The sequence below is a fragment of the Elaeis guineensis genome, chromosome 10 (assembly GCF_000442705.2).
Source record: "Elaeis guineensis isolate ETL-2024a chromosome 10, EG11, whole genome shotgun sequence".
NCBI lineage: Eukaryota > Viridiplantae > Streptophyta > Magnoliopsida > Arecales > Arecaceae > Elaeis > Elaeis guineensis.
The window spans coordinates 4,038,125-4,055,596 of record NC_026002.2 but is presented as its reverse complement, the minus strand read 5'-3'; the positions used below and the strand labels follow the sequence as shown (position 1 = coordinate 4,055,596).

The following is a 17,472-nucleotide window of genomic DNA, read 5'->3' as shown; positions in this document are numbered from 1 at the left end:
TCCTTTTGACATTGGATCCCATATTAATACTATCTTATTATGATGTCTGTGCGCGATATGGTACCACCAGATGGCAAGACGTACTGAGTATCGATATAGTACGAGACTATGTATTGGGTTGATATTGGTATGGTACTGATTGATACAGTGAGCTTTGGTCGTGACAGTAGCGTAGGAGAATCTTTGCCAAATAATGTGGTGCTATGAACCAGCAAAGAGTGTTCTATATTGCCTTGGAAGCCGAGGAAAGAGTGTGTTGTGTTATGAAGCTGAGGAAATGGCTTCTTCTTCTTTTCTTTTTTTTTTGATGAAAAAGGATACATCTTCTCACTTACTCCTATGTTGCAGATACTCTAAGCAGTTGTGAGAAATCTTCAGAAGAAAGATTAAATGGCAAGGAAGAGCTCCTATTCTTTCTTCTTTTGGGGTTCATGGAGAGTTGAGAGAATTAGAAAGAAGCCAAGGCGTGTCGGATATTCTAGCTGCTATTACTTGGTGGAAGCGCCATGCGGGGGATAAATGCAAGAATCATCAAATTTGAAGCCAAATCATGTCATCGTTAGTTTTGGAGATCAGAGCTAGTTGCTTAGATTGGTCGAATGCAATATCAGCCAAAAAAAAGGCATGTAACGTTCTTTACTTGGATCTCTACCTCTGCAAGTTCTCTTTAGTTGTACTGAAATTTCATGATCTAAATAAAACTTTGATGGGACCTATCCTTAGGTTCCCCCTCTTTTTTCTCAAAAAAATAAATTAGGATTGCATGAGCTATCAGATAACGATATTTGACAATGAAAAAAATTATACCATGAAGCTTTAATGGGTGAAATTGTTTGAACATTCTTAGGATGTAATCATATTTGTATGCAGTACTGCAGAATCTTGTTCTCTTACTCCTCAACGATGTCCGCATCTGAGAGGACGTCTGACTTGCTAGACTCTTTGCGAAAGAGTAGAGACTGTACTGAAATTTTCTTACATTGTGGAATTTGACAAATTTTTTGGCATTCTTCCTCACTTAGTTCCCAATCAAAGAATTTGATATTCTCTTCCAGCCTTTCCTTTTTAAAGCTTTTTACTACCATGCTCACCCCTTGCTCATACACCCATCTCAAGGAAACCTGAAAAGAATTCCAAATCATAAAAAACAGAGGATGACAGGAATTAATTATCATGTGCATACCCTATAATCCAAAAAGTTATCTGTATGATATTATTATAGTCTCAAAATGTAACACAACCAAAATGGGAAGGAAAACTTTATCCCATAACCTTATTAGATAAAGCTAGTCAAAATACCGGTTGGTACCATACAGTACCGATATCAAATTGATATACTGTCTTGTATCATATTGAAATTTAGTATGCTAGTTTATACTGTGCAGAACTGTATACTGATATTATAATATGATGGTATTGATATAGGATCTGATACCAAGATAACAAATCTTGCTGCATCACATTAATTGTTGGTATTGAATGTCATAGAATAAGTTCCCCTTATGGATATATTTCGCATATAAAGAAACTAACACCACACAGTAGATGCCATGGTGATTGCAGCATTATATTGCTACAAGCTCATCCTTTGCTGTGAAATTCTTTTGTGGCAACCCACCCTTAGCCTTTTTCCGTTCCTCTATGAAACTTCTTCTTTGTGAATATTTTCCTTTAATACATTTGGGTGGGCACTGCCCTCCACTTCTACTAAAAAAAAGAAGAAATAAAGGATCTGCGTTATGAGGAAACTAATTCCTCAAATAATTCATTCACCAATAGATGCCATGGGCAATGATAGCTTGCCTACCAAATATCATAAAAAAAAGAACTTGTCCACCAAAAAATAATAACAAATAAAATCAAATAATTAACTAAAGATGTAAGTGAAATCAAGAAGTTGATTATTATAATACCTACCTGGGCAACAGTCCTTCCTCTAGCCTTGGCTATCTCCTTGAGCACCTCAGACTCCATTACCAGGTTCCTATTCCCTGGGCCGTCCTGGCCTCCGATAGGAGAGTAAGCAGTCACATGTATACCCTTCTCCTTGCAAAATTCCCTTAGCTTCTTCTGCTGCCAAACTGGGTTCATCTCCACCTAAAAAATGAGTCTCCTCTTACAACAACCATCTACGAAACAAGGTCTAAATGCTTTCCATCATAAAATAAATAATAAGCAACAAACCTGGTTCACAGCTGGAGGTATTCGAGCAAACCTGAGCAGCTCCTCTAACTTCCTTGTTGTGAAATTGCTAACCCCAATGGACTTTGCTAGACCAAGCTTTTGGCACTCTTCCATGGCCTCCCATACAGACTTCAAGTCTAAGGGAAGGATGTCTTCCTCGTTAACAGGTAATGTGAACGCCCCAGGCTTTAAGCGCATAGGCCAATGGATGAGATAGAGATCAAGGTAATCTAGTTGGAGATTTCTATACAATGAACAAAGTATCAAATGAGTTCATGTGGGCATGAGTTTTTCCTGACAAGCATTTCAATAGTCTGCATGCTTTTAAGCATCTTTATATTAGTTAATTCATCTTTGTTTTCTTTGCGCTAAGGTTGATGCGTGGTAGCTTCCCGTCTTCTTTATCCAAGGCGAAAGTATCAATGGGTTAAACAAAAATGATAAACCAGCTATTGGTGGTCGCACTTGTCTTCCATTTGAATTATGTTCATTCCATTCTTTGACATGTTCTCAAACTCTCGATTCATATTTTTTCCATCATTTCAGTGAAATGATTGCTGGCACGCCCATCATTATTTTTATTTTTATTTTTTAACATATTTCTCCTCAATTTTCTTCATTTTAAATTAGTCTAACAATTCTTAAATTTTCAAGTTAATCATTGCAATGATACAGTCTGTTGCATTTAAGTCTCTATGGTGCAGTCTATCATGTAATTGGAGCGGTTATTTAAAGAATTAAAGAATATTTCATTGCCGATTGCCTTTAAATTATTAATGGACTAAAATTCTAAACTAATTTAGCTTAAACTATGTACGTAATGGGTTTTTCCATGTTAGTCCTTAAATCTTCTTGATTTTCTTATTTCTCAAATCTTTATACTTATTTGTGCATGACAATATAAACATATCCATGTTCCTCTTCAAACAAAATAAATAGAAAATCAAATAGGTAACTATATAATATAAAATGTGGACTAGACTCGGGTCAACTAAATCTGAGTCCAAATTCGATCACGTTTCTGTTCAATCTGCATAGATCTCCATCTAGTAAAATAAAAATTAATGATCATTTTTCCATCCATTTGAATTTAAAAAATTTTAAAAAAGAAACAAACCATTAACACGGATGGTCTATGAGTTTTGTTTATTCTAGAATATTTTTATTTATCCTATAATGTCTGTATTCATTCTAAAATATTTTTATTTTTATTTTATTTCTATTTATTCTGAATTTATTTATATTTATTTTATAAAAATTATATTTATTTTAAAAAATTTATATTTATTTTCAAAGAGTTTGCATTTATTTCATTCCAAAATTTATTTTTATCTTATATTGTTGTTGTTTATTCCGATAGATGGAAAGTGGCATGTTCTGTCCGCGTTAATGATGGTTGGAACCATTTATACCAATGGGACATGCTATTTTTTTATTTATTTATAATAAATATAAAATATGTAGAATAAATATGAATTTTAGATGGAATAAATATAAATTTTTTTAAAATAAATATAAATAAATTTAGAATAAATAAAAATAAAATAAAGAGATATATTTCAAAATAATTACAAATTCGAATCCCAACATGCAGACTTTGTATTAATGACTTCACTTTTTTATATTTTTTTTGTCCAATCCACGTTAATGACCTAATTTTTTATATTTTTCCATCCAATCCGCTTGACAGCATAATTTTTTTATATTCTTTCAATAATTTTAATTTTTTATATTTTTTAAATTCAAATGGATGAAAAAAATGGCTGTTCATCTTTTATTTTCCTACGTGACGATTCGTGTGGATTAGATGGTGGGGAATTTGACAGAATCTAGCTGCAAATCCGATTGGCTCTAGCCTAATCCACCTCATTATATAAATGGTTAAAAGTAAATCAGTGAATAAAACAATAAAATAATAAATATAAATATTGGAAACATTTCTTAAGAATGGTATGAATAAAATGTGAAAGTAGAAAGGATTGCTCGATAATATTGTAAAGGATATTTTGACATCGATGAAACTAGGTGGCAAGTCAAATAGAACGTCTCCCTCCATCTAATATTTCTAATTGTCAGGGATCTACTATTTATATATATTATACCATCGTTTCCATTTGTCTCAAACTGGTGATCTAAAAAGCAAAAAGAAAATCAACGAAAATAAGTGGTATCATTACTGGAGGCTCTGGTGAAGGGCCGGGAGGACGAGGTCATGGTGTGCATCATTGCACCACAGCTTGGAGGTGATGAAGAGCTCGGCTCGCGACTTGATGAGGCCACGCTGCAAGGCTTCGGCGATGGCTTCTCCGAGAGGCTTCTCCGACCGGTAGAGGGAGGCGGTGTCGAAGTGGCGGTAGCCGAGTTCGATGGCGTGGAGGATGGCCTGCTTCGTGCTCTCGGGTGCAAAGGGGTAGGCAGCTGTGCCCATGCCCACCCGTGGAATGGACCTGGAGCCTAAGCTCAGGGGCACCTCCGGAATGCTCACCATCTCTGATGACCCCCTAGCTTGAGTTGTTAGCCCGAAACAATCTGTATATAACTTCCTTAGTCTATATGCCTTATATAGAAGACTTTCGTGTAGCTAGTGTACTCTTGCAAATTAGGAGTATAAATGAGCTGAGCCGCTCGCAAGCTATGCGAGCTTGATTCGAGTTCAAATTCAATTCGACTCAATTATTATGGAGCTCGAATTGAGTTTAAATAATTTCTCGAGTCGAGTTCAAATAGCAAGATAATCGACTTGAAAACTCGCTAGTTTATTTGAATTCATATATATTTAATTATATTATTATTTTTATTATATATATATATATATTATTAATAGATTAAGATTCGATTTCGAGTTTTAATTCGATTTCGAATTTTATTTGATTGATATTTGAGTCAAATCAAATCGATCTCGAGTTTTATCTATTTTTCATCGAGCTAAACTTGAATTTGAAATATTAAGATTTGATCGATCTGAACCCGAATTTCGAATCTGATTATTTTGAGTTGAATCGAACTCAAACTTCTAGCTATTCAACTCGGTTCAATTCGATTGCATCTCTATCTTAGAATTATAGTAGAGGACTAACCAACATGGAAGAATCCGATCTCCCCAAAAGAATAGGTTAATACGGTTGGAATTGATTTAGGAAAGGGATGTGTATGTTTTTTTCTAGGCTCCTCTCTTTCTTTTGTTTAATTAGGAAGGCTGCTTGTGCTTGGAAGTTGGGAGTATACGGTACACATGGGGACGGCGGAGATCTGATTTCACGAGGTGATGACAAGGTGGCCGGCCTTGTCCGGATGCTTCCTTAGAAAGTATCGACCTTGGTCTCTCTCAGGCTTGCAGGGTGATCGGAGTTTTGTGTTTGGTTGCTAGCTGGTTTTATACTTTCGTAGGTGGCATGGAGGTAGCTTGATTCAAGGAGGAAAGAGCTCAAGGATTTGGATCTTAATGATGATTGTATTTAGTATCTTTGGAAGGGTGGCATGGGGATGCTCTTTTTTAAAAACATAAGAGCTAGGAAAAATAATACATGTACGTGGGGCCAATCTGCCTTGGTTTAGATGATGGGCACCGTTGAAGTCATCGTGCTAACATGGTTGGCTGTCAGGCGTCCAATTTTAGTTTTGTTATATCTTGTGCTTTTATGAGTACCATTAAAACCTAGTGATGGCAAACAAGGAGTCATTTAAATGTTCTGCATAACCATGAGAAATTTTCCAGCGTAATTATTTTTTGGAAATTCAGATGGGCATTAAGAGCCCTCGAAAAACTCATCATCAATGAGGCCTAATCGTCCAAGAATCACTCTAGAAAAACTATTAGGGTGTGTTTGCTTTTTTTTTTTTTTTAATTTTTTGATTAGAATAGGAATCGAAATCGGAATTACTATAATCTCCTACATGTTTGGTTCCTGATTAGAATTGAAATCAAAATCGGAATAGAATATGAATAATAGGAGAGAGTAAAGATTAGGTCCTGCCTTATTCTCTCTGAGATAGGAATGAGAATGAAAATTCTCCCAACCAAATAGTTGGAATTGGAGTTATAAATACAAGTTACTCACCTCATTCCTATTTTCAACCAAATATATCCTGGATCGATATATATCCATTGGAGTTAAGTTTTTGTAAACAAGTGAGCATATGATGTGTTTAGGATCCTCAAATTAGTCCTTTTGTAATCTATATTGGTTCAATGAAAGTGTGAGTATTTGTAACTTGCTCTAATCTTGTTTTCCTGCTATTGATTCTTGATGTGACTACTATGATCTTCGGCATATAGTTGAGGGTGCTAGCCACGGTTTTAGAAGTGGTTATACTCTATATGGCATCAAAACCTTTCTAGGAGGCTCATTGGTACAAGCGGCTTTGCAAGGATGACCAGGGGGATACGTTGGTGGATCCGTACGTGCTAACCAAGAACAGATTTTAAAACTAATTCGGAGCGGAGAAATTTAGTAACACTAACCATCAATGTTGGAGGCTTTGCATAGAGGCATGCCCCCAAGGACAAGATCTTTGAGAGATCATTGGTGGAGTGGATGCCAAGTCGACCAAGAGACGAGAGAATGCCTAGACGAGGCAAAAATGGATAATAAAATGTGTGACCTTTGTACACAAGCAAGAATATGGCAAGCCTTCAAATCTTACAGAATGAACTGCAAATACTAGTCAGAGTAATAAAACTATTTTCCAATCTTGGTTCGGTTCTCACCTTTTCAGGTAGGAATCAAACCAATTGATGTTGCAATCAAATCAAATCATGACAAGAGTGGTTTGGAGAGTGACTTTCAATAAGAAACTGATTATAAATCTTGGGCATAATAAATATGGACAGCTTATATGTTTAATAAAAGGGTGAATACCAAATCTTGGGTATAATTAAAATGGACAGCTTACATATATATATAGTTAATTATTCGATAACTTCCAAATCAATGATGGGGCACTCATATTAAAGATCCATATGATTGATTATGGTCTACATTTCTAAAAACATATAGAAATAAAGAATTATATCTTTTAAAGATCAATATGATTGATTATGGTCTACATTTGCAAAACATCTAGAAATAAAGAATTATATCTTTCAGAAGTATCTAACCTATGAAATATATTAGTGTTAAAATAAACAATGCACATTGTCCTAGTATGCTAAAATATAAAACAGATCATTTTGAAAAATCATATTATTGAACATGACTTAAATATATTAAAAATATATAAATTGAAAATTAATTGGTTTTGATAATAATATTAGAAGAATATAATCTCATATCATTCGAGCTGTTATTTTTTCCACCAACTTGTTGTTTATGTTAGAAATTAGCAAAATATATAATTTTTAGCTTTTAATGATGTAAATCATATCAACATGTGAATCTCCAATTTGGAAGACCCTTCAAAAGATTTAAATAATTAATTTTTTTACCAAATATTTCACATTAAATGTGCAGTTCAACTTGCCCATATAAAGATTATATGTATGTGTATTTATGTGGTTGGGGTTACCCAAACGTCTCACGCAAACAAAGCTGATTTAAATAAATTTCTCAGAATAAGAACAGGAAATAAATTTATCTATACTCGGGCCCAAACAAAACCATCCAAGGAAACTAGCTCCATTTGGTTCGAGTTGAGCTAGAATTATGCCCATCCTAGAGAGCATGGGCTTCAGTGATTGCTACCCAACATTCCCAGCCTAAATGGCTGTATTTGAACCTAATAGATTGTCACTAATTTAAACCAGAACTAAGATTTTATATGGTGCATACGCTGCACCGTAAGGTACGGTGCAGTCAGATGACCGCTATCGGGGATGGATGGCCAACAAATAATGCATCATATATGACATGGCCTGGCTCGTGGATTCATTGTTTGATGGCCATCAATCTACTAATGGTGGCCATCCACGACTGCATCGCACTCTACCATCCATCTATTGACGGTGATCATCCATGACTGCATCGCACTATGTGGTGCCACAAAATCCTTGTCTCAGTTGGATGAGTTCTAATTGGTAACTTACGCCAAGAAGATCATTGGATTAGCTTGAAGTTGGGTGAGGAAGATCATTATTAATGATTTGGGCTTCGGGGGTGGGCGGTGATGTAACTCATAAATTTATTTTATATTTATTTACAGACTTGATTACAGTACTTCCATTCTTGGCTTCTGCAACTCTTTTGTTTACCAATATTTTATGAGAGACAACAGGAGCAATAAACAACGTAGCAGTATCACCAAGCTTCTAGTCCCTTGTTATTTAGATCTCAACATCCCGTGTATAACTTATCTGGGACTAAAAATGTTCATAGTTGATATGGCATATAAATCAACTTTCATATCTTTGATTGGTACATGACCAATAATTTTGTAAAAATTAAATTTCAAAAAATTTTATCTTTACAATTTACAATTAAGATGAATCCAGAAATGGAACGATGATTATAGCTGACTTAATTCAAATAAAAAAAAAGAGATAATGACTCATAAGGAGAGAGTTATATATCATTCTTTGATTTTCACCTCCAACTATAACGGATTCTTATACTCCATACCTATATAAACAGTGCCAAAGGGATCCAAAAAAAACAAGCTTTCAGAGAGAGAGAGAGAGAGAGAGAGAGAGAGAGAGTCTAACAACTTAAAGCTCTCATGATGAGAGGCTCATAGACCCTTATCCATCATACTCTATTTTTCTTTATACATGTCCATAGGTCATCAAAAATTTGAGAAGGCTGAAAAGATCGATGAGGCGGAGAAGGCTGAAACTCATCAGAAAGTTGAAAAAGTCGATATCATTAAAAGACTGAGAAGACTGAGAAGGCCAAAAAAATCGACCTCATCAGAAGGCTGAACAAGTCGAGCTCATCAAAAGACTGAGCAAGTCGACCTCATCAGAAGGTTGAAAAAGCTGACCTCATTAGCAAGTCGACCTCATCAAAAGGCCGAACAAATTGATCTCATTAGAAAATCGAGCAAGTCAATCTCATCAAAAGATCGAGAAAACTGATCTCCTCAGAAGACAGAGAAAGCCAACCTCATCAGAAGGCTGAAAAAGCTAAGCTCCTCAGAAAATAGAGAAAATCGATCTCATCATAAGATCAAGAAAGTCAACCTTATTATAAGGTCGAGAAAGTCAACCTTATCAGAAAATCGATCCCAAAAAGTCGAGAAGATCAAGAAAGCTAAGAAAGTCGAGCTCGTCAGAAAATTGACCTTAAAAAATTGAGAAGGCCAAGAAGTCCAAACTCATCGGAAAGCCGATCTCAGAAGGTCAAAAAGACTAAGCTCTAATAAGCCGAGCTCCCAAAGACAAAGCTCCTAAATATTGATCTTAAGGCCAATCTGAGAAGACTAAAATGAGACCAAAGTGAGCCGACCAAAACATAATAACATTGTATAATATAATTCTTTATTATATTCTCTTTATTACTATTCTTCTATAATCTGATCTGATTTAGGCATCAGAGGGCTCGGTTGAAGTCAATCTAGTAAGTTATTTTTTATTCCTTTTATGTATAGATCTGCAACTTCAAGGAAAATCATTTTCTACAACTACGAATCCAATAGCTTCCTCCTGATCGTCTTGATCAGGCCAGATTTTAGCAGCAACAATAGCAAAGATGAAATTTTTAGAAAAAAAAAATCTTTCATTTATTTGAAATAAAGAAAAGAAATATCTTTGAACAAATACAATGGATCACAACATTATGAGAGACACCTTTCGTATGGTTTCAAGAGAGCAGATGAACAAAGGTACAATTTAAAATCATAGAGTATAACATGCTTGCAATCCTTTTGCTTGATAGGTATTTCGAGAAATCTCTCATTAAATTTCACCATCCCACAACTCATCTACTGACTTGAAAGGGCCATTAGCAGAGACAAATTCTTCTGCTTGTAATCCCTTATATTGTGGAATTTGGCTAATTTCATGCAGCTCTTCTTTGCTTATGTCCCAATCAAATATGTCAATATTTTCCTTCATTCTCTCCTTGCTAAAGCTCTTAACAACCACACCTGCACCTTGCTCGTAAATCCACCTCAAAGAGACCTGTGAGAATGGCCACCAAAATGCATAAGATGGGTCAATTATGATGCCCAACTGGGGTTTAGGGTTTAATTGTCTGAATGGAAATAACCAACAAGAAAAGATGAATGAAACAACAATCTGAACTTTTGGATCATTAAGCTCTGGAAAAATGATCCTATCATATTTCGCATATGGGATGTAGTCCCATATCATAATTCTCACCATATCTTGTAACCAATTCATATGATTCTTCTTTTACACATGACAAGGTGCATTAGGAATTCTTTCTAAAAAAAAAATCCAAAAAAGTGCATTAGGAATTCAACAAGAAAAAAATGGTGTATCAGAAATCAGTAAGAAAAGGATGGAGATTTCAATTTCTTTAGCAAGGTAGTAGTACAAGATGAGGGCTAAAAGTTGTTCTTTATAATTCAACTGGACTTAACTTTGATTAAAGAGTATTTAGGGTGGGGGAGAGACTTATTTTTATGATGAATTAATAAAACAATAATTTGATTTTAGATCATAAAGCTCAACAAAAATGATCCTATCATATTTCACACATGGTGAATAATCCCTATACTGTAATTCACATCTTGTCTTGAAACTAATTCATACGATTCTTCTTTTACACATGATAAGGATCATGATCTATCATATCGCTCTATACTACTCGTACAGGACGTACCATATTATTTTGGTATGCTGCTCGTATTGTACTGACACTCGATATATTATCTTATCAAACCGTATATCAATATTGTAATGGAATGGTACTGATATAGAATCTGATATTGAGATGATGAACCTTGATAAAGATCATTAGGAATTCTTTCTTAAACAAAAAAAATGGGTGCAATAGGAATTCCACAAGAACAAAATGGTGTATTAGAAATTCAGGATGGAGATGTCAATTTCTTTAGGAAGCTGGTGCAAGATGAGGACTAAAAGTTGTTCTTTATAATTAAATTGACCTTAACTTTGATTAAAGAGTATTTAGATGAAAATTTATGAGGGCATTAGGGTGGGGGAGAGACGTACCTGAGCTGTGGATTTTCCTTTGGCCAGGGCGATCTTCTTTAGCACATCACTTTCCATGACTTTCTTTGTCCCCCATCGTGCTCCATTTGCCCCTAGTGGTGAGTAAGCACAGACCTGGATTCCCTTGTCCTTGCAAAAATCCATCAACTTCTTTTGTTGCCAAACGGGATGCATTTCCACCTAACAAAATTATACACATAATCCTTAAACCATATGATTCGACACAACTTTAAATCGAAAAAATTGCCAAACCTGATTGACGGCAGGAGGTATCGTGGCCACCGAGAGAACATCCTCTAATTTCTTGCAAGAAAAATTGCTCACTCCAATTGACTTTGCAAGGCCTAGCCTCTGGCATTCCTCCATTGCCTCCCAAACAGACTTTAGATCAATTGGGAAGATGTCGTCTTTGTCAATTGGATACCTAGATCCTCCTGGTTTCAGACTCAAAGGCCAATGCACCAGATAGAGGTCAAGATAATCTAATTGAAGGTTCCTACAAAATGAAACCAAAAGATTACAGTCTTCATGTAATAAAATATCAAATCGTTTAAAATAAATAAAAATAAATTAAAGAAATTAAATAAAATATAGAGATATTTAAGAGCAAATATTGTATAACTAGAGATACGATCCGATTCGATCCAAATAGGATAAGTTTTATCCGACTTGATTAAAACTTGGGGTAGATATCGGATCTAGAAAAAATACACGAAGCATGTACGGATTGGATACAGAGAATATATATTCTATCTCAAATCTGGCCTAATCTCTCTTTTCATAATTATAATTATTTTATATATAATATTTATATGTATCGGATCTCATCCGATCCGATTCAATTCATTTTATCTATCTAATCTGATCCGATCCATGTCTCTTCATGACCTGACTCAACCCATGCCTCTCCTTGACCTAACTTGATTTGACCTAGGGTGGATATGAATATGAGGATTTTAATTATAAAATGGTACGGATATTGGCGGCCAATCCATATCCGATCAATTGCTATAGTAACCTATTTTTCGCAGTTACGAAGGTCAAAATAAAATACCAATATCAAAGCCAATTTTGATTGATAAAATAAAAAAGAAAAGTTCTAAGATTTATTTTTTTTATTTTTTAGCATTACCTCAACGACTCCCGGAGGGCTGGGACGACACGGTCGCCGTAGGCGTCGGTGCCCCACAACTTGGACGTGATGAAGAGCTCCTCCCTCTTGACAAGGCCCAGCTGGATGGCTTCGGCGATGGCCTTGCCGAGGCCCTGCTCGGTGCCGTAGAACGACGCCGTGTCAAAGTGGCGGTAGCCGAGGCCAATCGCCTCCAGTATCACCGACCGGAACACCTCCTCCGACACCGCCAGGGACGAGGCCGTGCCCATGCCGACGACCGGCATTGCTCGGCCTCCAGAGCTCAATGCCACCTCCGGAATTCCTCCCATCTTCTCTCTTTCTCTCTCTCTCTCTCTCGCAAACACGCACCCACAAAAAATGGAGAAAGACTAAATATATAGATTGTTGCTTGCTTGACTCTTAGCTTGTCCTACGTAACAGGGTTTAATTAAATGAAGTCAAACAAGGACTCACACCGTCCAACAAGGCGGCATGAGAGGAATAATGCAGCTCTAATGGGAGGATTAGGAGCTATTTTAAATGGATCGATGACATGGAATGTCACGCCCCCGATCCGAGATTGTGAATCGAGGGTCATGGCAACCGCCGCATACTCATAGAAAACTCTTCCCATAAGCATGCAAGGCATCTTATCATACTATCCTAAAACAACAGCGGAATAATTAGTCAATAATTTAAATCCAAAATATAACGATCTAAATTTTTTCTTTAATATCTTAATAAATTCAACAATGATTCATAGGTCTTACACCAAATTCAATAAGACTTTCAACCTAAATAAAAGTATAATGATTCTGCTTCTGATCACTCTTCCATTCATATCTTGTATCATCTTAATTCCTCAACATCTGTAAAAACAGTAAAATAAGAGGTAATGAGCTAGACAGCCCAGTAAGCAACGATCACTTCTCAACAGATTTCATCAGGCATATAAGTAAATAATCATTTATAGAAAATAAGCATATAGAGTTCATCAATTCGAAATCAATTTCAATTATGCAATATAATTCATGCCAAATTCATTTCTTTTTCGAAATTTCAAGTTTCTTTCGGGATTTCAATTTCTTTTGTTCTTCAATTTCTTTTTCGTCAACCATGAGCTATGACCACATTATCCCTGTGGCAGGGTCATAATACCGCGTATCTGCTTGCGGTGGGCTGCGAATCATCTGGCAGCCAAGTCCTTTGGAACCGCTGGTCTAACTGGCGGTTTTGTCGCTGGTCTATCTGGCGACATGTCGCTGGTCTTACTGGCGACGTAAACCCTCAGGACAGTCAATTGCCAACGTATATGCCCCCATTGGCGGGGTCCTCAACATAGTCAGGTTGTCAATTCTTATTGTTTCTTATATCATAATTCTTCATAATCATGTTTCATATTCTAATTTCGATAATAAAACATATAATCATGTAGTATCGAAATCAATCAATATAATGCATCATGAAATCAATATATTCAATCATGCTTCATCATAACATTTCAAATAAGATATTTTCATAACAAAATACCATTCATCCAATTCATGCATCGTTTCACAAATTATGTCAGAAGAAAACATTATAATTTGCTGATAAATCTAGAAAAAGTGAAACATTACTTACCTCGAACGCATTCCAATAAGTCCATAAAATTCTATAAATTTTCTTCCAAAAATTCTGTTCGTAGATCATATCGCGATATCCCATGATCAAACATCCACAATCCTATACAGAATCAATTTGAATAATTAGAAAGAATACGAATTCTATATTTCAACGGTTTAGATTGGATCCGATCATCTAATTTCATCTAATCAAAATCTAATTAGGACCTAAACGATCCAAAGTTTGACTATCAGATCAAATCGGATTCGAAGTGATAGGACCAAGGTTTCTTCATCGATTTCATAAAATCAAGTGGAGAGAGAAAATCAGAGGAGAGAGAATTCATGAGGTATAATTCGAATTGATCAGGTGACACAATCCAACATTACGATGGGTCCAATATCTCGATTGGTGAAATCAATGTGATCAAATCAAGTCATGGCTAGATCGGAAATCATGGATGATCAAATCTAAAGATTTATGGTCTGATTAGAGTGGGTGCCAGTACGCTGTCTGACAATCATGGATCAAGGTTCTTCATTAGAATCAGATCAGACTTATTAAAAGAAATTTCTTCATTCACTAACCTTTTTTTAGAGAGAGAATCAATCAAGAGAGAGAATATTTTAGAGAGAGAAAATTCTAGAGAGAGAAAATTCTAGAGAGAGAAAATCCATCTTGAATTCTTCAGACAATATGATTCAACAAATTCTGATTGATCATATCAAATCATGTTAAAATTATCATGTGGATAATTAAATAAGATCATGAGAAATAAAATCTAAAAATACTTGATCTGATCAAAGTGGATGTCGGTGTACCGTCCGACGATCACGGATCAAAAATCCATCACGAGGATCATTTAAATTCATCATCATTCTTCTCAAAATTCTAGAAATCTTAGGAGAGATAATCTAGAGAGAGAATTCTAGAGAGAGAAAGTAGAGAGAGAAAATCCAATTCTAGAGAGAGAAAAATACTAATTCAAGCTGAAGAGAGAGAGGGAAGAGAGAAACTCTCTTTCTCATATTTTATTATTTATCTCATGATTTATTAATTAATTTTATTTTTCTCTCTCTTTTTTTCTTTCTTTCTCTCTTTTTTTTTTTTTTTTTCTTCATGGAAGAGAGAGAAGAGAAAATCCTATTTATTATTATTATATTATTATTATTATTTTATTTTTCTTCTTTCTTTTTTTTTTCCTTTTTCCTTTTCTTTTTCTTTTTCTTTTTCTTCTTTTTCTTTTTCTTTTCCTTCTTCTTCTTCTTCTTTTCTTCCCGGGCTTTCATTGGGCCGAAACAGGGGACCTAGAGGTCCCCGTGCCTTGATCGGCCGATCACGGCCATCTTATGGCCGGAGGTGGCCGGCGTCAACGGCCGACTCTCCCGGGTTCGGAGAGACCAGGGCCGGCGGTCGGCGTGACCGTCGGCGCCGGAAAATCAGAGGAAAGAGGCGGCTTACAGGGGGGTTTCTTTCTCCAACTAAATCCGGCGACACCCGTCGCCGGCCATCGTGCACACAGGCACGGGAAAGAAGGGAGAGAAGAGAGGGAGAGGAGGGAGACCTTACCACAACCTCCGGTGACCACCACCGGCGAGAAATCGCGGCGAATACGGGTCGAGGAGTCACGGCTTCAAACGGGAAAATCGGAGAAAAATCTCCGGCAAATCGACGGCGACGGAAGGGTCTACCCATAGAGGAGAGGGGAAGGGTTCTTATAGAGCTCGTCCTAGGGTCTTTCAATGGCCCTAGGACTCCGATTCTTGATCGGAGAAAAGGAAGACTCCGATCGGGAGTCTTCCTGCTCTGTTTTTTTTTTTTTTTTTTTTTGTTTAATGAGCTTTAGTGGGCTTGGTTTGGGCTATAACATGGAATCATCTGTAGCAAGCTACGATGGCGACATTCTAAAAGATGGCCGTGAAAAAACTAGGATTTTTTTTCGAATGATGTCATTCTCTGCTGAGTTTGAGTTTGGTCAACGCCGGCTTTGGCGGTTTACCGTTTTGCACGCAAGGGCTTGGTCAAAAGTAAACGCCGATGAATCAGAACTTCTAAATGAATAAGACGATTGGGTGGTGTTTTTCTAATGGATCGATGCTGCAACTCAAGTTCCATTTTGTTTTCAGACTCGTGTGGTTTAATTCATCCCTTTTAATCTACCATAAGAAATTAGATGGTATGCTAAGTCTTAAGTCTATGTTTTAATTTTTTTAAAGATAGTCAATTTTATTTAATTTCATCCAGATCATGTTCAACCTACAGGGTGCCTGTTTATCTGCAAAATAAAGTTCCTCCAGGCATAGACATGAAGCAAGTTGGTTTAATTAACTCAATGACTGTGCATTATACACGGAGGATTTGTTCGATCGTTGTGCTAAGATCCTTGGATATAAATCCGAGCTTTTAGATGGATGGGTCCAAGAATATATAAGCACTAGAGGAATTCTTAACCTACTCAAAACAAGGGGCAATATAAGGATTAGTAAGTGGGAGCGTGGGGTTTTTAGTAGGCAAGAAAGATCTATGAGCTCTGATCCCATATTAAGATCCTTGCAATCCTAGCAAAAAAATCCCAGCATTTAGATAGATGGCTGTAAGAGTATATAAGCACCATGAGAATTTTTAACCATCTAATTTATGACTATTATTTCTCAATAGATTGGTTGAGAAGACCCAATCCAAAATATATAAAGGTAAAGGATCAAACAAAGATAACTAAAGATGTGTAGCTAAAGAGCCAGGTCTCTCTCTCTCTCTCTCTATCTCTGCATGTGCGCGGATGCATGTGTGAACTATTAGAGAGAGATTTAGCTAAAGAACAAGGTTAAAAACAAATATAGGTTCAGGTTGTATCTTTCGTACAAAAAAATTTTGATTTATCTTCTTTTGAAAGAATTACTAATCTTCCTTTGCAATGTAGACCATTAAATCGTGCCCCATATAGATCTCAAAGTACATCAAACTCTCTTATTCATCCATCTGCACAGATCTTGAAGTGATCATTGTGTGATCCAACAATGGATTTATGTGACAGAAGGTGACTCCTTGCTCTGCATGAATGAAAATCCCTCTCCAACAAATATAGAACACACTTTGCTTAGGACACGCTGGGCTACTAAGGTCATGCAAGTCTGGACCAAGCCCAATCTGAAATCATCAAAGACTATACAGTTACACCCCAAGCCCAGGTAGCCTAGCCCATTGCATCTCTACCTGTAATTATGATTCATAAAACGTGGTTCCACTTTTATGACCCATTTGACTTTTGGATCAATTTTGAATCTTCTGGCCTGACCCAAATCCGATATATTGTTAGCATCCGAACCTGCTTGAGCTTATAAATTATAGTTTAAACTTATATAAGCAATATCTTTTAACATAAACTTAAGTTTAAAATTATTTTTATATCTTAATTTAATTTGAAAGCAATATTATTTGTTATTTATTTTATATGGTTAATAGTAGTTTGCTATGGTAATTAAAAATAATTAACTAT

General features: G+C 36.0%; 2 protein-coding genes across 2 annotated transcripts; both read right to left on the bottom strand.

Moving 5' to 3' along the window:
• Positions 1-612: 612 nt before the first annotated feature.
• LOC105053146 ((1S)-1,7-diacetoxy-luvungin A aldo-keto reductase) lies at positions 613-4,731 on the bottom strand. Its single transcript, XM_010934202.4, has 4 exons — positions 4,362-4,731; positions 2,185-2,428; positions 1,918-2,097; positions 613-1,121 (listed from the first exon to the last, which is right to left on the bottom strand). Exons 1-4 carry the CDS (start codon positions 4,670-4,672, stop codon positions 891-893), a joined length of 966 nt encoding a protein of 321 aa, XP_010932504.2. The 5' UTR covers positions 4,673-4,731; the 3' UTR covers positions 613-890.
• A 5,114-nt stretch (positions 4,732-9,845) lies between these two features.
• LOC105053147 (non-functional NADPH-dependent codeinone reductase 2) lies at positions 9,846-12,736 on the bottom strand. Its single transcript, XM_010934203.3, has 4 exons — positions 12,390-12,736; positions 11,510-11,753; positions 11,258-11,437; positions 9,846-10,237 (listed from the first exon to the last, which is right to left on the bottom strand). The coding sequence occupies exons 1-4, from the start codon at positions 12,698-12,700 to the stop codon at positions 10,013-10,015; spliced, it is 960 nt and encodes a 319-aa protein (XP_010932505.2). The 5' UTR covers positions 12,701-12,736; the 3' UTR covers positions 9,846-10,012.
• Positions 12,737-17,472: the final 4,736 nt, after the last annotated feature.